General features: G+C 53.3%; 1 protein-coding gene across 11 annotated transcripts in view; it reads left to right on the forward strand.

Annotated features, from left to right (window-relative positions):
- PTPRM (protein tyrosine phosphatase receptor type M) overlaps window positions 1–27,178 on the forward strand; it is a 720,827-nt gene that overhangs the window by 254,638 nt on the left and 439,011 nt on the right. For all 11 annotated transcript variants that reach the window (XM_074944607.1, XM_074944608.1, XM_074944612.1 and 8 more), the window contains exon 5: window positions 3,213–3,328. In XM_074944607.1, the coding sequence (XP_074800708.1) occupies window positions 3,213–3,328 (116 nt within the window). The remainder of the gene's footprint in view (window positions 1–3,212; window positions 3,329–27,178) is intronic.

The following is a 27,178-nucleotide window of genomic DNA, read 5'->3' on the forward strand; positions in this document are numbered from 1 at the left end:
GAAATGTCAATAACAATTCCAGTGTTATAAACATTTGACTGTCAAGCAACCATTGTAAGCATTAAGATGCTGTACATTATAGCTGTAAAGATGATTGCTTATTCGAGTTCTGTACAGTGCCTAACATGATGGGGCTCTCAATCCCTTATTGGGGCCTCTATGTGTTACTCCAGTGCGAATAATAACAACGCTGACCCATGCCAACCCTGCTTATCAAAGATCACAGATTGAGGTATGTGGCTGCAGGTAGAGTAGCGAAGAAATGAACACGTGTGATTTCCTTCAGACCTTTTCAACCAGAACACTTAAGTGGCTGTGGGTTTGTTGCTTTGTTATGCAACATTGCATAATATACTTTGCACAGCACTGTTGTTTGGGTGTATAGCGTAAAGTTCTGCACATTTTTATTTGTTTAAAATGTGTTTCCTGTAATATTCTTCCCCAGCTTAAAGATTTATAGTCCATACATATACGTAAGTGCTTAAAGAAAAGTGGCACTGTAAGAGTACTACAAATAAAATGCTTTATATGTAGTAATTTGTCATGACTTTCAGCAAACTGCCCAAGAAAACTAAAATTATTTAGAATTGTTAAAGCTTATTAAATTCAACTAATAAAGATATATTAATATTTAATCTTCTGAGTTGACGATTGTAACCTATTATTGTGCATAAGGTTGATGGGGTGGGAGACTGCATGTAACTGGCAAATACTATCCCTGCAGGTATCCCTAATGGTTTGTAAACAGGCACTGTGTCATTTAAAATAAAATGTAGTTTATTGTTGAGTATTGGAATGCCTCATAAAAATGGTTTTAGAGTTTAGTGGCAGGAAGACATAGAAACATCTTGAAATGTGGAGATGGCTATGCAGAATCAGCAGCTCTGTTATTTCTGATTCACTTAGTTCTAATAAACGTAGAAGGCTCTCATGTTGCTTCTGCAGTATTTGTGCTTAAACTGCATTTTGAATTTGTATCTGTAATTCAAATAGGCTAAGTAGTATTTTGTCATGTTAATAATTTTGCCTGCAAAATATTTGAGTTTTGATCTGTGCGTTTATAGTGATCAATCCTCAAAGCATGAATGTACTTATTGTTAAAGCAATGTACTAGAATAACCAATGAAATTCATGTTGAAACCTAATTACTTTAATGAAACAATTCTTTAGTAAAGTAATTAATTTAGGATATGAAGAATTCATTATAAACATCAAAACAGTTATAGTGTATACTAGAAAATTAAAAATATTGTGTTAGAACTGTTAGTGTCTAAATTTTTTTGCAAGACAGATAATGCTGTGCATACACTCTACCAGGTTTTACAATGTTGCCAAAATAAATAAACTAAGAGTGATCACCTTCAAATTTTTAAACAGTTCCCAGAGAGCATGAGGAGAGGTACAGCCGCAAGGAGCCCAAGGACCCTGCTCCCCATAGAAAGCCCTGGCTTCCTGGTTGCGGCCCACCCTCCCCACTGCTTCTCTGCCTTCAGGCAGGTTTGCTGGGCTGCAGTAGCCAGGAAAGGCATGCCCCAGCGCTTCCTTTCCTGGCTGCTTCCTCGCAAACCTGCCTTCTGCTTATTAGCAGTAGCAGAGGCAGTAGCTAGGCCGATGAAAGAATTCTTTGGTCAAACTAGCACTGTCTACACTGGGGGTTAGGTTGGGATAGCTACGTCTCTCAGGGGCATGGATTTTTCTTACCGCTGAGCAATCTGTAACTACACGAATGTAAAAATCCTAGTGTAGACTAGGCCTACATCTTTTCCTTTGAATTCCCCTCTCCACGCCTGACATTGGCTACAGGTTAATGGTCCAGGGTCAGCTGGGTCTAAAGGCTCTCTTTAATTCTCTCATTGCCCATGTGGAGCCTAGCTGCCCCATTGGTCCCCTCATTGCTAGTGTGGGGCCTATCTGGTTTTTTACCTAGTCTGGTTTTAAAGGGATGTGGTTCCACCACTTTGCTTGTGAGACAAGTGCTTGATCCTGCACCATTGAAGTCAATGGGAATTTTTCCATTGACTAGAATGGGAGCAGGATCAAATCTCCATTACAAAGTCTAATAGATTTCTCCATAGAGACGTTTTTCATAGTATTCATCCAAAATTTCTCCCCATTATTGTATAATCCCTTGTGCTGACCCTTAAACGAGTGTTCCTCTTGAATTAATATAGATCTTTCTTATATCCCCTGTTATGCTTATGATTCCCCAAGTTATGCCTACAAAGTTATTTTAATGTTGTTTTTTAAGTTATCACCTTAACTATTTATGTTGGTCATCTGGTAGGTCTCTTCAGTTTGTTGAAATATTTCTAGTACTGAGGTGAGTATAACTGAAAGCAGTATTCTAGGCCTAGTTCAACTACCACAGTAGTCAATGGAAAGATTCCTCTTGACTTCTTTGGGAGCTGGATTGTTTGGAACTATTGTCTTTCTCAGAGAGAATACTCTCTCTAATTTCTGGGTTTTTTTTTCTTCAGTGCAATTGACTTTTTGTAGTAAAAACAAAAAACAATATACTACGTTTATCCAGGTAGGTGAAATTGAGATAATTCTTCTTTATATAGGTGTCTTACTGAAAGAGTTAATGTGGGGTGCTCTCCAAGTGTAAACTGGAAATAAGTATTACGATGCAGCAGCTACTGTGTTTTGTTTTCCTCCGCTGTTCTTCAGAAGAGCTGTCTTTAAAGAACATAGCTCTTCTTGGTGGAAATGTTATGCTAGAACTTTAGCATACCAAACAATCATGCTAAAATGCGTTATGTACACACGTTGTATCTAGTTAAAAGGAAAAAGTAGTTTCCTTGACAACATAATTTAACTTTTCACTGTTCTGGTCTAGTTGCTGGTATAAATAGCTAATATGTTTTTGTTCAAAACATCAATTAGATTTCAATATAATCTTTATTAATATAGAAGTGTTAATACAAGAAGGCTGCTGAGCTAAGATAATTTGCACAGCAGGAACAATAAGATAGCACCCTTCTCTTTTGTTGTATCCCAGATACATGCAAAAAGGAACAAAGCTCACTTACAGTATATAGTATCTTCTACAATTAGAATCAAATATTTAGAACACTTGTTAGCACGTGTTTTTCTCAAATGTAAATTTATTACTGGAACATTTTAAAACAGTATATATTTAATAAACCAGTATGAATCCATCCCAGTCACACTGTGTGTTAATAACTCTATCCTTTTTTCTCTTCCGTCAGCCAAAACCCCACATTTCCTGCGTCTTCAGAGTGTGGAAGTCAATGCCGGACAGTTTGCCACTTTTCAGTGCACTGCCAATGGTAAAACGAATACAGGTGACCGGCTGTGGTTACAGGTAACTTATTTTCTTTCACAGTACAATGAGATTTTTGAAAGTATGATTCAGTCATCCCAAGGAGTGGCACAAGAGGAGACATTATAGCTTAAACTCCTGTCTCATCAATACTAGCCTTAATAATAGATTTGAACCTTTCCATGGTATTTGTTCTTTTGAAGTATCTGATATTTCCTCACACGTCAATTATGAGTGGGTGAACACAGAAGGAGAAAAACTGTGGTAGCTCTGTTACCACTGTGTGGTAATTAAGGGTAAATGCTCACTTTTTCCATAGTGACAGCTGTGCCTTTTGTCAGCAGCTGCTGTGACTGACCTAGCTGTAAGTGATGATGTTGGGTTGCATCTTTTAACCAGAATGCTCTATAGCACTGCCTATATCCAACATAGGATGCCCTATGTAAAAACAGACTTACTTTGAATAGATTCATATATTTTAAGGTCAGAAAATTCCATTATGGTTATTTAGTCTGTCCGTCTACATATCACGGGCCATATCACCTCACCTCAGTAAACTCCGCATAAAGGTCATAACTTCTGTTTGATTTATAGTGTATATTTTAGAAAGATTTCCAATCTTGATTTAAATTGTGGACTTTTTCCTAACTTTGCTTTCAGTCCAACCAACCTTCTCTATTTGTATATGTAAACCTAAGTCAAACAAAAGTGTTCTGCACTTGATCTTTTTCTCTCCCACTGGGTTTTCCGAAGCTAGCTGTCTGCATGATGCCATACCTCCAGAATTGTCCCTTTTCTGCTTCACACATCAGTCTGAATTAGAACCTTGAAGTGGGGAAACACCAAAAATCTAAGTTACCTCAGGTCATAATGGCAACAGTGACACTCTGAGACCTTGAGTGCTAGAGGGAAAAGACAGTGTCTGAGATAATCAGATAAAATTGCAGGATGGGGTAGGGAAAATTAAAGTTATAGTCTATGGCGGGGAGAGAGATAAACTTAGGTTTTAGGGAGGTTCTGTCACCAAACAATTTCAAACCTTTTATGTTGTGTATCTTTAATTTATAAACTGCACCAAGTGTGTGGGGATTTCAGAAAAAATTAAAATGTGTGGAGTGTGGTAAAAAAGGTAAAACAATCTCATTGGAAGAGAAGGTTTTACCTGTGAGTAAATGGCTAACCATCCACTGTACCCACAAAAAGCCTGATCTGATACCCAGAGAAATCAGTTAATTCGTTTTAAGAAAAGGAGTACTCGTGGCACCTTAGAGACTTACAAATTTATTTGAGCATAAGCTTTCGTGAGCTCACGAAAGCTTATGCTCAAATAAATTTGTTAGTCTCTAAGGTGCCACGAGCACTCCTTTTTCTTTTTGCGGATACAGACTAACAGGGCTGCTACTCTGAAACCTTAATTGGTTTTGTATTTCTATCGGAGTGGAGGATCTGAACAATACTCATGCTTCTAGGGCTTCAGCCCCAGCCCCAAGAGCTATGTGATTACATCAGAATCTCAGCATTCATTACACAAAAAAAGAAATCTAACCCTTCTTGTTATGGGGAGAAGTTTGAAAGGATTACCAGACTATAACTGATGCAGTGAGATGGTCAACCATGAGATGGTCGAGTTCAGGATCCTGACACAAGGAATAAAGGAAAGCAGCAGAATTCGGACCCTGGACTTCAGAAAAGCAGACTTTGACTCCCTCCGGGAACTGATGGGCAGCATCCCCTGGGAGAATAACCTGAAGGGGAAAGGAATCCAGGAGAGCTGCCTGTATTTTAAAGAATCCTTTTTGTGGTTACAGGGACAAACCATCCCGATGTGTAGAAAGAATAGTAAATATGGCAGGCGACCAGCTTGGCTTTTCAGTAAAATCCTTGCTGATCTTAAACACAAAAAAAGAGGTGGAAGAAAAAAAAACACAAAAAAAGAAGTGGAAGATTGGACAAATGACCAGGGATGAGTATAAAAATATTGCTCGGGCATGTAGGAGTGAACTCAGGAAGGCTAAATCACACCTGGAGTTGCAGCTAGCGAGAGATGTTAAGAGTAACAAGAAGGGTTTCTTCAGGTACGTTGGCAACAAGAAGAAAGCCAAGGAAAGTGTGGGCCCCTTACTGAATGAGGGAGGCAACCTAGTGACAGAGGATGTGGAAAAAGCTAATGTACTCAATGCTTTTTTTGCCTCTGTCTTCACGAACAAGGTCAGCTCCCAGACTACTGCACTGGGCAGCACAGCATGGGGAGGAGGTGGCCAGCCCTCTGTGAAGAAAGAAGTGGTTCGGGACTATTTAGAAAAGCTGGACGTGCACAAGTCCATGGGGCCGGATGCGTTGCATCCGAGAGTGCTAAAGGAGGTGGCGGATGTGATTGCAGAGTCATTGGCCATTATCTTTGAAAAGTGTCGGAAGACTGGAAAAAGGCTAATGTAGTGCCAATCTTTAAAAAAGAGGAGGAGGAGGATCCTGGGAACTACAGGCCAGTCAGCCTCACCTCAGTCCCTGGAAAAATCATGGAGCAGGTCCTCAAAGAATCAATTCTGAAGCACTTAGAGGAGAGGAAAGTGATCAGGAACAGTAGGCATGGATTCACCAAGGGAAAGTCATGCCTGACTAATCTAATTGCCTTCTATGATGAGATAACTGGTTCTGTGGATGAGGGGAAAGGAGTGGACCTGTTATTCCTTGACTTGAGCAAAGCTTTTGACACGGTCTCCCACAGTATTCTTGTCAGCAAGTTAAAGTAGTATGGGCTGGATGGATGCACTACAAGGTGGGTAGAAAGTTGGCTAGATTGTCGGGCTCAATGGGTAGTGATCAATGGCTCCATGTCTAGTTGGCAGCCGGTATCAAGTGGAGTGCCCCAGGGGTCGGTCCTGGGGCCGGTGTTGTTCAATATCTTCATAAATGATCTGGAGGATGGTGTGGATTGCACCCTCAGCAAGTTTGCGGATGACACTTGTCAAGGTTCCTCCCCCACTCTGAACTCTAGGGTACAGATGTGGGGACCTGCATGAAAACCTCCTAAACTTACTTTTACCAGCTTAGGTTAAAACTTCCCCAAGGTACAAATTAATTTTATCCTTTGTCCTTGGAATATCCACTGCCACCACCAAACTCTAACTGGGTTCACTGGGAAACGCAGTTTGGACACGTTTTCCCCCCCAAAATCCTCCCAACCCTTGCACGCCACTTCCTGGGAAAGGTTTGGTAAAAATCCTCACCAATTTGCGTAGGTGACCACAGACCCAAACCCTTGGATCTGAGAACAATGAAAAAGCATTCAGTTTTCTTACAAGAAGACTTTTAATAGAAATAGAAGTAGATAGAAGTAAAGGAATCACCCCTGTAAAATCAGGATGGTAGATACCTTACAGGGTAATTAGATTAAAACATAGAGAATCCCTCTAGGCAAAACCTTAAGTTATAAAAAAGACACACAGACAGGAATAGTCATTCTATTCAGCACAGCTCTTTTCTCAGCCATTTAAAGAAATCATAATCTAATGCATACCTAGCTAGATTACTTACTAAAAGTTCTAAGACTCTATCCCCAGCAAAAGCAGCATACCAACAGACACACAGACCCTTTGTTTCTCTCCCTCCTCCCAGCTTTTGAAAGTATCTTGTCTCCTCATTGGTCATTTTGGTCAGGTGCCAGCGAGGTTACCTTTAGCTTCTTAACCCTTTACAGGTGAGAGGATTTTTCCTCTGGCCAGGAGGGATTTTAAAGGGGTTTACCCTTCCCTTTATATTTATGACAACACTCAACTGGGAGGAGAGATAGATACGCTGGAGGGTAGGGATAGGATACAGAGGGCCCTAGACAAATTGGAGGATTGGGCCAAAAGAAATGTGATGAGGTTCAACAAAGACAAGTGCAGAGTCCTGCACTTAGGATGGAAGAATCCCATGCACCGCTACAGACTAGGGACCGAATGGCTAGGCAGCAGTTCTGCAGAGAAGGACCTAGGGGTGACAGTGGACGAGAAGCTGGATATGAGTCAACAGTGTGCCCTTTTTGCCAAGAAGGCCAGTGGCATTTTGGGGTGTATAAGTAGGGGCATTGCCAGCAGATCGAGGGACGTGATTGTTCCCCTCTATTCGACATTGGTGAGGCCTCATCTGGAGTACTGTGTCCAGTTTTGGGCCCCACACTACAAGAAGGATGTGGATAAATTGGAGAGAGTCCAGTGAAGGGCAACAAAAATGATTAGGGGTCTGGAACACATGACTTACGAGGAGAGGCTGAGGGAACTGGGATTGTTTAGTCTACAGAAGAGAAGAATGAGGGGGGATTTGATAGCTGCTTTCAAGTACCTGAGAGGTGGATCCAAAGAGGATAGATCTAGACTATTCTCAGTGATAGCAGATGACAGGACAAGGAGTAATGGTCTCAAGTTGCAGTGGGGGAGATTTAGGTTGGATATTAGGAAAATCTTTTTCACTAGGAGGGTGGTGAAATGCTGGAATGCGTTACCTAGGGAGGTGGTGGAATCCCCTTCCTTAGAAGTTTTTAAGGTCAGGCTTGACAAAGCCCTGGCTGGGATGATTTAGTTGGGGATTGGTCCTGCTCTGGGCAGGGGGTTGGACTAGATGACCTCCTGAGGTCCCTTCCAACTCTGATATTCTATGATTCAGTGATGTCTGCAGAGAGACTGCAACAATATCCCTGAGAGCTGTGAACATCCCCATTGATCAGTATGGAGGTTTAAGTCCAAAATGCCGCTGCTTTGGGGGGACGTCTAGCACATGTGTCCATATACAAATTAGGGTGGCCACCTGGTGACTACATTTTAAAATTTAAATGTGCAGGTTTCATTAGTCCTTGCCATTGGAGGGAGGTTTCTGTATACTGTACTCACCCAACTAGTACGCAGAACCCTCCCTCCAATGGCGAGGACTAATGAAACCGGCACCTTTAAATTTATAAAATATAATGAAGGTGTGAAAATGTTAGCAGGTGGTCACCCTAACGCATATCCAAACAGAGGACTATACGTGTAGCAGGAGGAAAGTGTAGGAGGTCCAGCTCCCACAAATAAGCAGATAAACCCCAGCCATTGGGTTGAGTACTCAGGGCCTTCCTCCCCAGCCACACTTCCGAGGACTAGGGGGCACTCTTGGGGTTGAAAAAGGGGCCTAATGCTACTACACCAGTCTTCTTGGGGCTATAGTGGGCTCAGGGCCATGGAGTGAAGCCACTAGGACATTGTTCTTTGGTGTGCTTAGGCCCCAGTTTGCCTCAATCCAGCTCTGCGTACTTTGCAATCTGTGCCAGACGGAGCACTGACTGGTGCCCATGACTCATTGGCTTGGCCCCTGACTGCCATGTTCTCCCTCTAGGACACACACGTTGTGTGGGCTGGGATGGTCCTGATGAACTAAGAGAGCTGTTGCTCACGGCTTCGCCTCAGTGAAAGCAGCACAGGAAGAGGAAGCAATAGCCAGGTCTGGCAAGGCAGAAAAAACAAAATATTGGGCACCTGGCTGTAGCAAAATGACAGATTCTAACGCCAAAAATGGAATTCTGTGACAGTTGGGCAAAACAGACAAAAACGTATCCTTGTTAGAGAGAATATAGTTTGACAAAAAAGTTCCCGTAGAGCTCTACAATGGATTGCTATTATCATAGTTGATGCTGGCTGTACATTATCTGACAGAAGAATTAATTTCATTTAGCTATCTGACTGAAACTATCCTTCATTGTAACAGTACACTTTTGTTGTAATGCTTATCAGTCCTTAGGTTTGTCCCATATTCTGCGGCTCACACTTTCATATTTTCCTTTAAATACAATAGAAAGACTTTTTTACCATCGTTCAGACTGCAATGGTGAATTTATTACTGCCCTTTTCTTTAAGGCCCTGACCTCGTAGAAATTTGTGCACATGCTCAGCTTTATGCTGTGAATTTCCTATTCGAGTCAGTGAAACCAGTCAATGGGTGGAATTTTGCCATTTATTTCAGATGGGCCAGGATTTCACCCCATACCTCTGCATCAAGTTGAGCATGTGCAGTCTTTGCAAGGTTGGAGCTCAGTTCTTTATTATTTTACTTTGTCATAATCATAATTTCCATTCAATAAAATAGCATGGACTATTAATTGCACTGGGGTAAATCTAGAGTAACTATACTGAGTTCAGTAAAGACACTCCTGATTTAAATCAGGAGAAGAATTTGTCTTCATATCCAGGATAAGAAAACACACCGGTAGGTCTTCTGCCTCTTATTTTCAAAGGTCCACTTTTCAAAATGATGCATGTCATTTAGCCTCAGCATAATGAAAACTGTAGTTCCTTGCTGTTGATAGATCAGGAATCCATGTAAATTCCAAATGTGTTTTTGTATATGAACTTTACAAAGTTGACAGGAATGTCTGAAATGTTTGGATTTGATTTTTGTGCTTATCTCCCAGCTTCCGTGGTTGCAGATCTCTCTGCTGCTACATACAATAACCATGATCCAAACGCAGTTCCAGTTCTGGGAGGCTGTAACATAGGCGTTTGCTGTGTCATAGAATTTTTCAGGTTCGAAATTCTTAAGTAGTTAAGTATATTTATCATAGTACAGTTTTTCTACCACCATAAGATAGAAGGTCCCAAGTCTGTTACTTAGCTCTCACTATTTAACTCCTGATTGTGACAAACATTTTTAGATATTTCGAGTTTGAAAGCCGGTATATAAAAACTGATTCCACTTTTGCCTTGTGGTATAGGAATGGACAAGGTGATTTGCTTAAGTAAGAAGCAATCCACACCTTTATCCCAAATGTTTTGTATGAGATTTAAATGTGCTATTAATTTAATTAAAGATTATTCTTTTTTTCTTTTTGGTTCTGGCCAGAACTGAAAGTACTGCAGTACCACAAGAAAGGCTGCTCTTGCAGAATTTCTGGCCTGACTGGACTTGGGCAGTACCAAACATTTAATGAAATAACCTGCTTTCCAGCACTGCTACTTCCCCCCCCCCCCCCCCCCGGACTCAGTAGGCTAGGGTAAGATTCAGACAAACATCTACAGTGAAATCTTGGTCCCATTGAAGTTGATAGCAGTATTGTCATTGACTTTAATAGGATTGAGATTTCATCCTGATACTTTTCCCTACTTATCCAAAATGTCTTAATGTTCACTCATTGCGAGGGTTCAGAGGTAGGATTCACAAGGGGAAATTATGAGGTGCAGTTCTCAGCACCTGACTGAGGAATTCCTAACTCTGAATTAGGTGCCCAGGTTCCAATTACAATATATGGGGAGAGTTAAGCCCCCAAAAATGGGATTTACAAAAGTTAGCATGCTAGGCAGGGAGCCGCTGAAGTTACCCACTGGGAAATGCCAAGGAGAGCCCTAAACCCTGCCCCTAAAAAGGAGTCAGGTGCCTAAATCTGGACTGGAAGGAGATGCCTATCCACACTTGGATTCACAGCCATGAGCCCTCTCCTGGAGTTGTGCACCTAAGCCAGGTCAGTTTTTTTTCAAGAAAAATGGAGAGGGAAGAAGGGGTGTCTACTGTGACAAAGTTCCTCCTCTGCCTTTGTGGGTCCTGCGCTTATTGGCGGATTTGCTCTCCTCAGAGATTCATGGCAGTCCTCAGTTTGGCCACTTTTGCTACTGGCTCAAACCTGCCATTCACTCAGCTAACCTCATCACTGGCCAGCATGGGGAAAGGGAGGAGAACAATCCCCACAGTCTCTGCTGATCCACCTAGTGGGTCGGGGGATAGGCCAGGGACCTTCCCCTCTGTTGGGACCCACAGTCCAGGTCACCTCCTCTTGTCTCAAATAGGGAGTTGAGGGGGATGGGGGAACCCGGGCCTGCCCTCTACTCCGGGTTCCAGCCCAGGGCCCTGTGGATTGCAACTGTCTACAGTGTCTCTTGTAACAGCTGCAACGCCCTGGGCTACTTCCCCATAGCCTCCTCCCAGCACCTTCTTTATCCTCCCTACAGGACCTTCCTCCTGATGTCTGGTGACGCTTGTACTTCGCAGTCCTCCAGCAGTATGCCTACTCATTCTCAGCTTCTTGCGCCTCTTGCTCCCAGCTCCTCACACGACTCTCACTGACTGAAGTGAGGTCCTTTTTAAATCAGGTGCCCTGATTAGCCTGCCTGTCTTAATTGAGTCTAGCAGCTTCTTAATTGGCTCCATGTGTCCTAATTAGCGTGTCTGCCTTATATGGTTCCAGCAAGTTCCTGATTGTTCTGGAACCTCCCCTGTTAGGAGACGGAATCGTTTTTTCGCTCGCTCCTGAGCTATCTGCTTTCCTTTCTTTCCTGCAGCCCCCTGGCCCAGATTTTTCACACTTTTCCTTTTGCTTAGTTTCCCCCCCCGCGTTTGGGCCGGACGCTTTGTTTTTTTGGTTTCGTTTTCTCCCGCTTTTCTGAGCTGCGTCAGTGTGCTGGCCGGTTGCCAGCACCCCCCCCCAGACGCCTGCTTTTGGACTTTGCTTTTTGCTTAATTGAAACCCCCAGAAGAGGGGGGGAGGACTGCCGACCCGCTGTCCAGAGAGGGGAGTGGACGCCCCCAGACCCAGCCGTTTTGTTTTTTGCCTGGACTTTTTTCTTATCACTACAACATTCCTAGCTGCCGAGAGCCTTGGGACAGAGCCAACAGCTGCAACAGATGCCAGAGGCCGGAGAACTCGCCCGAGCAGCCGTGAATCATCGTGGAGAGAAGCCGTAAGACTGAGGGATTTCCTTTGAATTATACCCTCGGGGGGGGGGAGTTGACTGCGTTCCAGCTGCGTCTGTGGCGGCACAGGGGTGTAGCAGGGAGCTACCCCCAGATCCACCGGTGCCCCCAACCCCCCCACCACTACTACGACTATCACGGCCCCCGCTGCCTCGTCCCTGCTGGCGATCTGCCATCTGCCTTCGGATCCAGCTGTTTGCTTTGGACTTTGCCTTTCGGACCGGACATAACAACCAACCAAACGAGACTCTTTGGACAATTGTGGTGGGTCGTCCTCCCTCCAACCCCCACCCCCCGGATTGTTTATCCCATAGTTTACCCCTACTACCGGACCCCGATTTTTGCCCCCCCCCCTTCTTCCGGTGTCTCCCTGTCTCTCCCTGCTTACAATGGCAGAGATGGAGAGACGCAAGGCCCCTCCAACGAAATTGGTTGTCCCTTCCCCATCTACCCCCCTGCCCACCCCTCAAGATTTTCCCACCGCCTCCATTGTTAGAACCCCTGCCCCCGCCCCCGCTGGGGCCTCGGCAGTGGGAGGCACCGGGGCAATTACTACTGCTGCTTTGGTTTTTGCCCCATTAGATTCTAGGAACCCCCCCCCAGTTCGACGGAAGGGTCGGGGCGGGCCGAAAGGAAAGGGCCCCGCTAAAGCCGCTGGGCCCTCCATGGCAGAGGCCGCCCCCACCACTGTGGCCTCATCATCGATCGTGGCACCCCTCCCAGCTGTTCCCTCCACCAGCTCTGCGACCGTCCCTCCCCCGGCCCCCAGGACGTATGCCCGGGCGGCGGCAGGCTCCCCCTCGCCTGCCGCCTCCTCATCTCGCCCACCCACTACCTCCGCTACCATCACTAGCGCCCGGGGCCCTCTTCCCGCCCTGACCAGGAAGCACGGTGTCCGTTGCCTCCTGGTGCCCGCCTCGCCCCACGTGGAAGCATACGTGCAGGCGTTGGCGAAGGTGGTAGGACCCATGGCCATTGTGGCGGCCTCCAAGATGTATGGGAAGGTCGTTTTCTTTCTGGCTTCGGAGACTGCCGCCCAGGAGGCGGTGGAGAAGGGCCTAGTGGTAGGAGGGGTGTTTATCCCCCTAGAACCGCTAGAAGATCTGGGCGTTCGCCTCGTCCTCACCTCCGTTCCTCCCTTTTTACCTAATGTTGCCCTGTTACCCGCTCTTTCTGCCCTGGGAAAACTTGTTTCTGCTATTAGCCCTCTCCCGTTAGGCTGCAAGGACCCCGCCCTCCGTCACGTCCTCTCGTTCCGCCGGCAAGTGCAGATTTCACTGCCGGCGGGGGTGCGTGACGGAGAGGCGCTTGAGGGGTCCTTCCTAGTTCCCTACCAGGGAGCCCGCTATAGGGTCTTTTATTCCACCGGAGAGGCCCGGTGCTACCTCTGCCGCTCGGCGGGGCATGTCCGTAGGGACTGCCCTTTGGCCCGGGGGAGAGGGGCACCTGAGACCCCCGAGACCCGGCAGGATATCGGCCCTGTCGTTGCCGACACCCCTGGCCACCCGGCACCTGAAACCACCCCTCCTCCCACCCGATCCAACGCTGCCCCCGTCCGGGCCCAAGAGGTATCTTTCCAACAACGCCCGGGCGACCACGGGAGTCCCGCTCTTGCTGTAACCACCTCGGCAGAGCCTCTGGAGGAGAGTGTGGCACAGCTATTACCAGGTGCAGGAGAGGGCTCGCCCCAGGGAGAACCCCCCGCCCCTCCTGCTGCCTCACCGCTATCCTCCCGAACCCCTGAACCTTTGCCTCCGCGCCCCGCTCCGCCCCCTGCTACTCAACCCCCAGATGATGCTATGGAGGGCTGGACTGTAGTCCAGGGGAAGCGAGGCAAGCGGAGGGCTCGAGCCCCGCTGCATCCATCTGACGCGGAAGCCCCCCGGAAGACCAGGAAGGGAGGTACTGACCTTGAGCCTCCCGCCTCGGCCACGAGTGAGATCCATTCGCTGGTGTTGGGAGGTGAAGATAGATTGGCATTGGAGGGAGGAATCCCCCCTCCGCGAGGGACCCTCCCCTCCGAAGCCCCGGAGGAAGCCCCTTCTAACCGGACACCACCTGAACTCCCTACGAACCCCGACGTGACCGTTGAGGCGGGCCCTAGCGGAGAGGCCCCCAGGGTAGTAGGAGTCGGCCTCTCCTCTGTGTATGCAGAGATTGAGGCCCTAGATTTGACCCCGGTCACCCAGGGAGGGGATGATTTACTGCCGGCCAGCCTCGTTTTAGGCAATCTCACCCCAGGCCCCCTTTCCCCATGTTCTCTCCCCCTGACTGCCTTTCCGGGTGAGCACCCCACGGAAAGTGGTTTATCACCTGATGCCATGGCTGCCACGACCACCCCGAAGCCAGCATCTAGCATTGCTCGGAGCCCCCTCCCTTGCCCCTTAACCCCCGACCCTGCTCAGGAGGCATCTTCTTTTTGTTGCTCGCCTCCTGAAGCCCAGGGCCTTACCTCTGCCCCTGTCCCCACCCCTGTCCCGGTTCAATTTCCCTCCTCCTGCAAGGCTACTGCCGCCCCTGGGGTTATTTCTTTTCCGCCTTTTGCAGACCCCCCCCAGGGAGCAGTCTTTACGTTTTCTAGTTGCGACTCATTAGGAGTTGCGCTTTTCCCCCTGCCATCCCCTTCCACTCCAAGGCACGAGATGGATTTAATAACCCCAGCCTGTCAGACGCCCCGTCGGCGGTCCGCACCCTGCCTACCCGCCTTAGCGGACCTCGAGGCTGTATTAAGAACCCCATCGGGGAGTACCCCGGAAACCGTAACCCCATCCCCCCATGAGCTGCGGCATGCACTACGGCAGTTCTTAGAGCACACCCGTGGTGCCCGCAATAGGGCACAGCTGGCTCTCCAGCGATGGGGGGACTTCGATCGACTTGTTCAGGCCGCAAGGGCCCTTATGAAGGAGGGCAGAGGGCAAGGGAGGCGCGGTGCTGCGGCCTACGAGCGGGCCCGCGGCTTCCGGAAAGAGCTACTTACTTATGGGATGGGACACGGGTTGCTACGCGACCCGCCGGGGGCCATGAGCACCCCCACCAATGAGAACTCCCCACCCCCCCGGCCCTCCGCATGACACCTCTCATTATTGTAACCCTGAATACCAGGGGCTGTAGGATGGCTCTCCGCAGGTCCCAGGTGCTCTCCTACCTTCGGGAGGGGGGGTACTCTGTGGTTTTCCTGCAGGAGACCCACACGGACCCAACCGCCGAGGATAGGTGGCGGCTGGAGTGGGGGGACGGGGTATACTTCAGCCATTGCACGACCTGGCAAGCTGGAGTGGCGACCCTGTTCTCCCCCGCCCTGCGGCCCGAGGTGCTAGGGGTCACTGAGGTCGTACCGGGCCACTTGTTGCACCTCCGAGTTCGTCTGGAGGGGCTCGTGGTCAATCTTGTTAATATCTATGCCCCGCAAGTGAGTTCACAGCGGCCACAATTCTACCAGCAGGTGTCCGATTTTCTCGGCACCCTAGACTCGCACGAGTGCCTGATCCTGGGAGGGGACTTTAACACTACCCTCGAGGAGCGGGACCGCTCGGGGGCCGAGCCGAGCCCGGCCGCCGCGACCATTCTCCGAGACATAGTCGATTATCACTCCCTAGTGGACGTCTGGCGTGACCATCACCCAGATGACATTTCCACGTTTACCTTTGTCCGGGTGGAGGCCCATCGGTCACACCGCTCTCGGTTAGACCGTATTTACCTATCCCGTTTCCATCTTTCACAGGCCCACTCCTCCACCGTGCGGCCGGCCCCTTTTTCCGACCATCATTTAGTTACCGTCACGGTCTCCCTCCGTGCGGAGGGACCGGGGCCAGCCTACTGGCACTTTAATAACAGCCTGCTGGAGGACGAGAGCTTTGTGATGTCCTTCCGGGAGTTTTGGCTGGCCTGGCGGGAGCAGTGGCGTGCCTTTCCCTCGGTGCGGCGCTGGTGGGATCTAGGGAAGGTGCGCGCCAAGCTCTTCTGCCGCAACTACACTCGGGGCGCCAGCCGACGGAGAAATGCAACGATAGAGCAGTTGGAACGGGAGGTCTTAGAGCTGGAGAGGCGCCTGGCCGCCAGCCCCGGGGACCCGTCCCTCTGCGGAGCGTGCCGGGAGAAGCGGGAGGAACTTCGAGCCCTCGAGGACCACCGGGCCCGAGGTGCCTTTGTCCGGTCCCGCATCCGCCTCCTTCGGGAGATGGATCGCGGCTCCCGCTTCTTCTATGCCTTGGAGAAAACGAGGGGGGCCAAAAAACATGTCACCTGCCTTCTAGCGGAAGACGGCACCCCCCTCACGGATCCGGAGGAGATGTGTGGGAGGGCCCGTGACTTCTACGCAAGCCTTTTCTCCCCGGATCCGACCGATCCTGGCGCTCGCGGGGTGCTCTGGGAGGAACTCCCCACGGTCAGCGTGGGCGACCGAGACCGGCTAGAGCTGCCTCTTACCCTGGCCGAGTTCTCGGAAGCCCTCCGCCGCATGCCCACCAATAAATCTCCGGGCATGGACGGGCTGACCGTGGAGTTTTACCGCGCGTTCTGGGACATCCTCGGCCCAGACCTAGTCACTGTCTGGGCTGAGTCTTTGCAGGGCGGGGTCCTCCCTCTGTCGTGCAGGCGAGCGGTGCTTGCCTTGCTGCCGAAGAAGGGGGACCTCCGCGACTTACGAAACTGGCGTCCCCTCTCACTCCTTAGCACGGATTACAAAATCGTAGCGAAAGCAATTTCGCTGCGGCTAGGGTCCGTGATGGCGGACGTGATCCACCCAGACCAGACCTATACTGTCCCGGGTCGCAGCATTTTTGACAACCTCTTTCTAGTCCGAGACCTTTTGGAACTCGGGCGGAGAGACGGTCTGTCGTTCGCCCTCCTGTCTCTCGATCAGGAGAAGGCGTTCGATAGAGTGGATCATGGGTACCTCCTGAGCACCCTGCGGGCGTTTGGATTCGGACCTCAGTTTGTGAGTTTTCTCCGGGTGCTGTACGCCTCCGCGGAGTGTTTGGTTAGGCTCAACTGGACCCTGACCGAACCGGTCAGCTTCGGGCGAGGGGTGCGGCAGGGGTGCCCCCTCTCAGGCCAGCTGTACGCTCTGGCGATCGAGCCTTTCCTCTGTCTCCTCCGCAGGAGGTTGACGGGGTTGGTGCTGCGGGAGCCGGAGCTGCGGCTGGTCCTGTCGGCGTACGCCGATGACGTCCTCCTCGTGGTCCAGGACCCGGGCGACTTGGCGCGAGTGGAGGCATGCCAAGCCATCTATTCAGCAGCCTCCTCCGCCCGAGTCAACTGGGTCAAGAGCTCTGGCTTGGCGGTGGGGGGCTGGCGGCAGGTAAGCTCCCTCCCACCCGCGCTTCAGACCATCCGGTGGAGTGCCGGCCCTCTGCTCTATCTCGGCGTTTACCTTTCTGCCACGCACCCTTCTCCGCCGGAGAACTGGCAAAATTTGGAAGGCGGCGTGATTGAGCGGATCAGGAAATGGACGAGGCTACTCCGCTGTCTCTCCCTTCGGGGGAGAGCACTGGTGCTTAACCAACTAGTCCTGTCCACGCTCTGGTACCGGCTCAACACCCTAGCCCCGGCCCCGGGTTTCCTGTCCCACCTCCGGAGATTGATTCTGGAGTTCTTTTGGTCAGGATTGCACTGGGCCCCTGTTGGAGTTCTTCATTTGCCCCTGAAGGAAGGAGGGCAGGGCCTGAAGTGTCTGTACACTCAGGTCCGCGTTTTCCGCCTCCAGGCCCTGCAGCGGCTCCTTTATAGTGCAGGTAGTTCGACGTGGAGCATATTGGCGCACGCCTTCCTACGCCGCTTCCATGGGCTCCGATATGACCGGCAGCTCTTTTATCTTTGTCCGAGAGGTTTTCCGCGAGACCTCTCCGGGCTGCCGGATTTCTACCAGGACCTCCTCCGGACCTGGAAACTGTTTTCAACCACCAGGTCTGTGGCGGCCATCGTGGGGGCAGATCTCCTCACGGAGCCCCTGCTACACAACCCCCAACTTCGTGTGCAGGCGGCGGAGTCCCGCACGGTGCGCCAGAGGTTGGTCCTGGCGGGAGTTACGAGGGTCGGGGACCTCCTGGACTACGACCGGGGGGACTGGCTGGATCCCCTGACGCTCGCTCGACGCATGGGGCTCTCCAGCCTTCGCACCCCCCGGCGCGTGCTTCAGGAGGTGGAGGCCGCTTTGACCCCCGCTGCTCGGGCTTATGTCAGCCGAGCCTTGCGCGAGGGCGCACCCCGCCCATCCTATACCCCAGGCCCGCCGGACCTTTCCATCGGGCCCCTGCCCTGCCGATCCCAACACACCCCTCATTCTTTCACTGCAAGCCGGCTGCATGAATTGCAACCGGTCGGTTTTCAAGTTGCATCGCGGCAATATCTATATACACTCACGCTCCATACCCTTCACGCCCGCACCCTGGTGTCCCGCCCCGACACAAAGTGGCGAGATCTCCTGCCACCCTTGGAGGGGGAGCAACCTCGGTGGGCCAGCCTGTACTCCACCTTGGTCCCGAGGCCCGTCGGGGACATTAGTTGGCGGCTCCTTCACGGGGCCGTGAGCACGGGCGTGTTTTTGACACGTTTCACCTCCGTTCCGGAGACTTGCCCCTTTTGTAATGTGAGGGAAACCCTGGCGCACGTCTATTTAGAGTGTGCCAGATTGCAGCCTCTTTTTCGGCTCCTCACAAATATTCTCTTGCGCTTTTGGCTTCATTTCTCCCCTCACCTCTTTATCTATACACTCCCCATCCGTGGCCCCACCAAGTCGCGGGATCTCCTGGTTAGCCTCCTCCTAGCCTTGGCTAAGACAGCCATTTATAAGACCAGAGAGCGGAGGTTGGCTCATGAGGCGTCCTGCGATTGTAGGGCCGTTTTCCGATCTTCAGTACATTCGCGCATTCGGGCGGAGTTCCTCTGGGCGGCGTCCACCGATTCCCTTGACACCTTCGAAGAACGGTGGGCGCTGTCCGGGGTTCTCTGCTCGGTGACCCCGTCCGGCTCCCTCCGTCTGACCCTCTGATTGAGGGACAGAGCGAGAGATGCCAGCCACAGCCGCTAGCTGCTGTGAATATCATCATTATTGTTATTTAGTAGGGGTTTATAATGCATGGGTGTGCCCCCCTCCCTCCCAACCACCCACCCCGCAGCCGTGCCCATCTTGTCGGGCACTCTCAGGAGAGGGAGGGTCGGTGACCCTGGGCGCGGCACTAGGTAACTCGAGGGGGTGGAAGACCACGAGTGTCGAGGAAGCCCCCCCGCTCTAGGCCACCAGGTAACTCAGGAGGGTGGAAGACCACGAGTGTCGAGGAAGCCCCCCCGCTCTGGGCCTGGGCTAGCCTGAACACCTCTCCCTCCTGAAAGCTGTTGTGTTATACCTTCTGATTGCGTTGTTTTGTTGCTAAGTTTTTCTTTATCTTTTTGTAATCTCTGTAACTGTTACAAATAAATTTCTTTTCTGTTTCAAAAAAAAAAAAAAAAAAAAAAAAAAAAAAAAAACCTCCCCTGTTAGGAGACGGAATCGTTTTTTCGCTCGCTCCTGAGCTATCTGCTTTCCTTTCTTTCCTGCAGCCCCCTGGCCCAGATTTTTCACACTTTTCCTTTTGCTTAGTTTCCCCCCCCGCGTTTGGGCCGGACGCTTTGTTTTTTTGGTTTCGTTTTCTCCCGCTTTTCTGAGCTGCGTCAGTGTGCTGGCCGGTTGCCAGCACCCCCCCCCAGACGCCTGCTTTTGGACTTTGCTTTTTGCTTAATTGAAACCCCCAGAAGAGGGGGGGAGGACTGCCGACCCGCTGTCCAGAGAGGGGAGTGGACGCCCCCAGACCCAGCCGTTTTGTTTTTTGCCTGGACTTTTTTCTTATCACTACAACATTCCTAGCTGCCGAGAGCCTTGGGACAGAGCCAACAGCTGCAACAGATGCCAGAGGCCGGAGAACTCGCCCGAGCAGCCGTGAATCATCGTGGAGAGAAGCCGTAAGACTGAGGGATTTCCTTTGAATTATACCCTCGGGGGGGGGGAGTTGACTGCGTTCCAGCTGCGTCTGTGGCGGCACAGGGGTGTAGCAGGGAGCTACCCCCAGATCCACCGGTGCCCCCAACCCCCCCACCACTACTACGACTATCACGGCCCCCGCTGCCTCGTCCCTGCTGGCGATCTGCCATCTGCCTTCGGATCCAGCTGTTTGCTTTGGACTTTGCCTTTCGGACCGGACATAACAACCAACCAAACGAGACTCTTTGGACAAGTGTGGTGGGTCGCCCTCCCTCCACCCCCACCCCCCGGATTGTTTATCCCATAGTTTACCCCTACTACCGGACCCCGATTTTTGCCCCCCCCCTTCTTCCGGTGTCTCCCTGTCTCTCCCTGCTTACAATGGCAGAGATGGAGAGACGCAAGGCCCCTCCAATGAAATTGGTTGTCCCTTCCCCATCTACCCCCCTGCCCACCCCTCAAGATCTTCCCACCGCCTCCATTGTTAGAACCCCTGCCCCCGCCCCCGCTGGGGCCTCGGCAGTGGGAGGCACCGGGGCAATTACTACTGCTGCTTTGGTTTTTGCCCCATTAGATTCTAGGAACCCCCCCCCAGTTAGACGGAAAGGTCGGGGCGGGCCGAAAGGAAAGGGCCCCGCTAATGCCGCTGGGCCCTCCATGGCAGAGGCTGCCCCCACCACTGTGGCCTCATCATCGATTGTGGCACCCCTCCCAGCTGTTCCCTCCACCAGCTCTGCGACCGTCCCTCCCCCGGCCCCCAGGACGTATGCCCGGGCGGCGGCAGGCTCCCCCTTGCCTGCCGCCTCCTCATCTCGCCCACCCGCTACCTCCGCTACCATCACTAGCGCCCGGGGCCCTCTTCCCGCCCTGACCAGGAAACACGGTGTCCGTTGCCTCCTGGTACCCGCCTCGCCCCACGTGGAGGCGTACGTGCAGGCGTTGGCGAAGGTGGTAGGACCCATGGCCATTGTGGCGGCCTCCAAGATGTATGGGAAGGTCGTTTTCTTTCTGGCTTCGGAGACTGCCGCCCAGGAGGCGGTGGAGAAGGGCCTAGTGGTAGGAGGGGTGTTTATCCCCCTAGAACCGCTAGAAGATCTGGGCGTTCGCCTCGTCCTCACCTCCGTTCCTCCCTTTTTACCTAATGTTGCCCTGTTACCCGCTCTTTCTGCCCTGGGAAAACTTGTTTCTGCTATCAGCCCTCTCCCGTTAGGCTGCAAGGACCCCGCCCTCCGTCACGTCCTCTCGTTCCGCCGGCAAGTGCAGATTTCACTGCCGGCGGGGGTGCGTGACGGAGAGGCGCTTGAGGGGTCCTTCCTAGTTCCCTACCAGGGAGCCCGCTATAGGGTCTTTTATTCCACCGGAGAGGCCCGGTGCTACCTCTGCCGCTCGGCGGGGCATGTCCGTAGGGACTGCCCTTTGGCCCGGGGGAGAGGGGCACCTGAGACCCCCGAGACCCGGCAGGATATCGGCCCTGTCGTTGCCGACACCCCTGGCCACCCGGCACCTGAAACCACCCCTCCTCCCACCCGATCCAACGCTGCCCCCGTCCGGGCCCAAGAGGTATCTTTCCAACAACGCCCGGGCGACCACGGGAGTCCCGCTCTTGCTGTAACCACCTCGGCAGAGCCTCTGGAGGAGAGTGTGGCACAGTTATTACCAGGTGCAGGAAAGGGCTCGCCCCAGGGAGAACCCCCCGCCCCTCCTGCTCCCTCACCGCTATCCCCCCGAACCCCTGAACCTTTGCCTCCGCGCCCCGCTCTGCCCCCTGCTATTCAATCCCCAGATGACGCTATGGAGGGCTGGACTGTAGTCCAGGGGAAGCGAGGCAAGCGGAGGGCTCGAGCCCCGCTGCATCCATCTGACGCGGAAGCCCCCCGGAAGACCAGGAAGGGAGGTACTGATCTTGAGCCTCCCGCTTCGGCCACGAGTGAGATCCATTCGCTGGTGTCGGGAGGTGAAGATAGACTGGCATTGGAGGGAGGACTCCCTCCTCCGCGGGGGACCCTCCCCTCCGAAGCCCCGGAGGAAGCCCCTTCTAACCGGATACCACCTGAACTCCCTACGAACCCCGACGTGACCGTTGAGGCGGGCCCTAGCGGAGAGGCCCCCAGGGTAGTAGGAGTCGGCCTCTCCTCTGTGTATGCAGAGATTGAGGCCCTAGATTTGACCCCGGTCACCCAGGGAGGGGATGATTTACTGCCGGCCAGCCTCGTTTTAGGTAATCTTACCCCAGGCCCCTTTTCCCCATGTTCTCTCCCCCTGACTGCCTTTCCGGGTGAGCACCCCACGGAAAGTGGTTTACCACCTGCTGCCATGGCTGCCACGACCACCCCGAAGCCAGCATCTAGCATTGCTCGGAGCCCCCTCCCTTGCCCCTTAACCCCCGACCCTGCTCAGGAGGCATCTTCTTTTTGCTGCTCGCCTCCTGAAGCCCAGGGCCTTACCTCTGCCCCTGTCCCCACCCCTGTCCCGGTTCAATTTCCCTCCTCCTGCAAGGCTACTGCCGCCCCTGGGGTTATTTCTTTTCCGCCTTTTGCAGACCCCCCCCAGGGAGCAGTCTTTACGTTTTCTAGTTGCGACTCATTAGGAGTTGCGCTTTTCCCCCTGCCATCCCCTTCCACTCCAAGGCACGAGATGGATTTACTAACCCCAGCCTGTCAGACGCCCCGTCGGCGGTCCGCACCCTGCCTACCCGCCTTAGCGGACCTCGAGGCTGTATTAAGAACCCCATCGGGGAGTACCCCGGAAACCGTAACCCCATCCCCCCATGAGCTGCGGCATGCACTACGGCAGTTCTTAGAGCACACCCGTGGTGCCCGCAATAGGGCACAGCTGGCTCTCCAGCGATGGGGGGACTTCGATCAACTTGTTCAGGCCGCAAGGGCCCTTATGAAGGAGGGCAGAGGGCAAGGGAGGCACGGTGCTGCGGCCTACGAGCGGGCCCGCGGCTTCCGGAAAGAGCTACTTACTTATGGGATGGGACACGGGTTGCTACGCGACCCGCCGGGGGCCATGAGCACCCCCACCAATGAGAACTCCCCACCCCCCCGGCCCTCCGCATGACACCTCTCATTATTGTAACCCTGAATACCAGGGGCTGTAGGATGGCTCTCCGCAGGTCCCAGGTGCTCTCCTACCTTCGGGAGGGGGGGTACTCTGTGGTTTTCCTGCAGGAGACCCACACGGACCCAACCGCCGAGGATAGGTGGCGGCTGGAGTGGGGGGACGGGGTGTACTTCAGCCATTGCACGACCTGGCAAGCTGGAGTGGCGACCCTGTTCTCCCCCGCCCTGCGGCCCGAGGTGCTAGGGGTCACTGAGGTCGTACCGGGCCACTTGTTGCACCTCCGAGTTCGTCTGGAGGGGCTCGTGGTCAATCTTGTTAATATCTATGCCCCGCAAGTGAGTTCACAGCGGCCACAATTCTACCAGCAGGTGTCCGATTTTCTCGGCACCCTAGACTCGCACGAGTGCCTGATCCTGGGAGGGGACTTTAACACTACCCTCGAGGAGCGGGACCGCTCGGGGGCCGAGCCGAGCCCGGCCGCCGCGACCATTCTCCGAGACATAGTCGATTATCACTCCCTAGTGGACGTCTGGCGTGACCATCACCCAGATGACACTTCCACGTTTACCTTTGTCCGGGTGGAGGCCCATCGGTCACACCGCTCTCGGTTAGACCGTATTTACCTATCCCGTTTCCATCTTTCACAGGCCCACTCCTCCACCGTGCGGCCGGCCCCTTTTTCCGACCATCATTTAGTTACCGTCACGGTCTCCCTCCGTGCGGAGGGACCGGGGCCGGCCTACTGGCACTTTAATAACAGCCTGCTGGAGGACGAGAGCTTTGTGATGTCCTTCCGGGAGTTTTGGCTGGCCTGGCGGGAGCAGTGGCGTGCCTTTCCCTCGGTGCGGCGCTGGTGGGATCTAGGGAAGGTGCGCGCCAAGCTCTTCTGCCGCAACTACACTCGGGGCGCCAGCCGACGGAGAAATGCGGCGATAGAGCAGTTGGAACGGGAGGTCTTAGAGCTGGAGAGGCGCCTGGCCGCCAGCCCCGGCGACCCGTCCCTCTGCGGAGCGTGCCGGGAGAAGCGGGAGGAACTTCGAGCCCTCGAGGACCACCGGGCCCGAGGTGCCTTTGTCCGGTCCCGCATCCGCCTCCTTCGGGAGATGGATCGCGGCTCCCGCTTCTTCTATGCCTTGGAGAAAACGAGGGGGGCCAAAAAACACGTCACCTGCCTTCTAGCGGAAGACGGCACCCCCCTCACGGATCCGGAGGAGATGTGTGGGAGGGCCCATGACTTCTACGCAAGCCTTTTCTCCCCGGATCCGACCGATCCTGGCGCTCGCGGGGTGCTCTGGGAGGAACTCCCCACGGTCAGCGTGGGCGACCGAGACCGGCTAGAGCTGCCTCTCACCCTGGCCGAGTTCTCGGAAGCCCTCCGCCGCATGCCCACCAATAAATCTCCGGGCATGGACGGGCTGACCGTGGAGTTTTACCGCGCGTTCTGGGACATCCTCGGCCCAGACCTAGTCACTGTCTGGGCTGAGTCTTTGCAGGGCGGGGTCCTCCCTCTGTCGTGCAGGCGAGCGGTGCTTGCCTTGCTGCCGAAGAAGGGGGACCTCCGCGACTTACGAAATTGGCGTCCCCTCTCGCTCCTTAGCACGGATTACAAAATCGTAGCGAAAGCAATTTCGCTGCGGCTAGGGGCCGTGATGGCGGACGTGATCCACCCAGACCAGACCTATACTGTCCCAGGTCGCAGCATTTTTGACAACCTCTTTCTAGTCCGAGACCTTTTGGAACTCGGGCGGAGAGACGGTCTGTCGTTCGCCCTCCTGTCTCTCGATCAGGAGAAGGCGTTCGATAGAGTGGATCATGGGTACCTCCTGAGCACCCTGCGGGCGTTTGGATTCGGACCTCAGTTTGTGAGTTTTCTCCGGGTGCTGTACGCCTCCGCGGAGTGTTTGGTTAGGCTCAACTGGACCCTGACCGAACCGGTCAGCTTCGGGCGAGGGGTGCGGCAGGGGTGCCCCCTCTCAGGCCAGCTGTACGCTCTGGCGATCGAGCCTTTCCTCTGTCTCCTCCGCAGGAGGTTGACGGGGTTGGTGCTGCGGGAGCCGGAGCTGCGGCTGGTCCTGTCGGCGTACGCCGATGACGTCCTCCTCGTGGTCCAGGACCCGGGCGACTTGGCGCGAGTGGAGGCATGCCAAGCCATTTATTCAGCAGCCTCCTCCGCCCGAGTCAACTGGGTCAAGAGCTCTGGCTTGGCGGTGGGGGGCTGGCGGCAGGTAAGCTCCCTCCCACCCGCGCTTCAGACCATCCGGTGGAGTGCCGGCCCTCTGCTCTATCTCGGCGTTTACCTTTCTGCCACGCACCCTTCTCCGCCGGAGAACTGGCAAAATTTGGAAGGCGGCGTGATTGAGCGGATCAGGAAATGGACGAGGCTACTCCGATGTCTCTCCCTTCGGGGGAGAGCACTGGTGCTTAACCAACTAGTCCTGTCCACGCTCTGGTACCGGCTCAACACCCTAGCCCCGGCCCCGGGTTTCCTGTCCCACCTCCGGAGATTGATTCTGGAGTTCTTTTGGTCAGGATTGCACTGGGCCCCTGTTGGAGTTCTTCATTTGCCCCTGAAGGAAGGAGGGCAGGGCCTGAAGTGTCTGTACACTCAGGTCCGCGTTTTCCGCCTTCAGGCCCTGCAGAGGCTCCTTTATGGTGCAGGTAGTTCGACGTGGAGCATATTGGCGCACGCCTTCCTACGCCGCTTCCATGGGCTCCGATATGACCGGCAGCTCTTTTATCTTTCTCCGAGAGGTTTTCCGCGAGACCTCTCCGGGCTGCCGGATTTCTACCAGGACCTCCTCCGGACCTGGAAACTGTTTTCAACCACCAGGTCTGTGGCGGCCATCGTGGGGGCAGATCTCCTCACGGAGCCCCTGCTACACAACCCCCAACTTCGTGTGCAGGCGGCGGAGTTCCGCACGGTGCGCCAGAGGTTGGTCCTGGCGGGAGTTACGAGGGTCGGGGACCTCCTGGACTACGACCGGGGGGACTGGCTGGATCCCCTGACGCTCGCTCGACGCATGGGGCTCTCCAGCCTTCGCACCCCCCGGCGCGTGCTTCAGGAGGTGGAGGCCGCTTTGACCCCCGCTGCTCGGGCTTATGTCAGCCGAGCCTTGCGCGAGGGCGCACCCCGCCCATCCTTTACCCCAGGCCCACCGGACCTTTCCATCGGGCCCCTACCTTGCCGATCCCAACACACCCCTCATCCTTTCACTGCAAGCCGGCTGCATGAATTGCAACCGGTCGGTTTTCAAGTTGCATCACGGCAATATTTATATACACTCACGCTCCATACCCTTCACGCCCGCACCCTGGTGTCCCGCCCCGACACAAAGTGGCGAGACCTCCTACCACCCTTGGAGGGGGAGCAACCTCGGTGGGCCAGCCTGTACTCCACCTTGGTCCCGAGGCCCGTCGGGGACATCAGTTGGCGGCTCCTTCACGGGGCCGTGAGCACGGGCGTGTTTTTGACACGTTTTACCTCCGTTCCAGAGACTTGCCCCTTCTGTAATGTGAGGGAAACCCTGGCGCACGTCTATTTAGAGTGTGCCGGATTGCAGCCTCTTTTTCGGCTCCTCACAAACATTCTTTTGCGCTTTTGGCTTCATTTTTCCCCTCACCTCTTTATCTATACACTCCCCATCCGTGGCCCCACCAAGTCGCGGGATCTCCTGGTTAGCCTCCTCCTAGCCTTGGCTAAGACAGCCATTTATAAGACCAGAGAGCGGAGGTTGGCTCATGAGGCGTCCTGCGATTGTAGGGCCGTTTTCCGATCCTCAGTACATTCACGCATCCGGGCGGAGTTCCTCTGGGCGGCGTCCACCGACTCCCTTGACACCTTCGAGGAGCGGTGGGCGCTGTCCGGGGTTCTCTGCTCGGTGACCCCGTCCGGTTCCCTCCGTCTGACCCTCTGATTGAGGGACAGAGCGAGAGACGCCAGCCACAGCCGTTAGCTGCTGTGAATACCATCATTATTGTTATTTAGGAGGGGTCTTATAATACATGGATGTGCCCCCCTCCCTCCCAGCCACCCACCCCGCAGCCGTGCCCATCTTGTCGGGCACTCTCAGGAGAGGGAGGGTCGGTGACCCTGGGCGCGGCACTAGGTAACTCGAGGGGGTGGAAGACCACGAGTGTCGAGGAAGCCCCCCCGCTCTAGGCCACCAGGTAACTCAGGAGGG

The sequence above is a fragment of the Natator depressus genome, chromosome 2 (genome assembly GCF_965152275.1).
Source record: "Natator depressus isolate rNatDep1 chromosome 2, rNatDep2.hap1, whole genome shotgun sequence".
In the NCBI taxonomy this organism is placed as follows: domain Eukaryota; kingdom Metazoa; phylum Chordata; order Testudines; family Cheloniidae; genus Natator; species Natator depressus.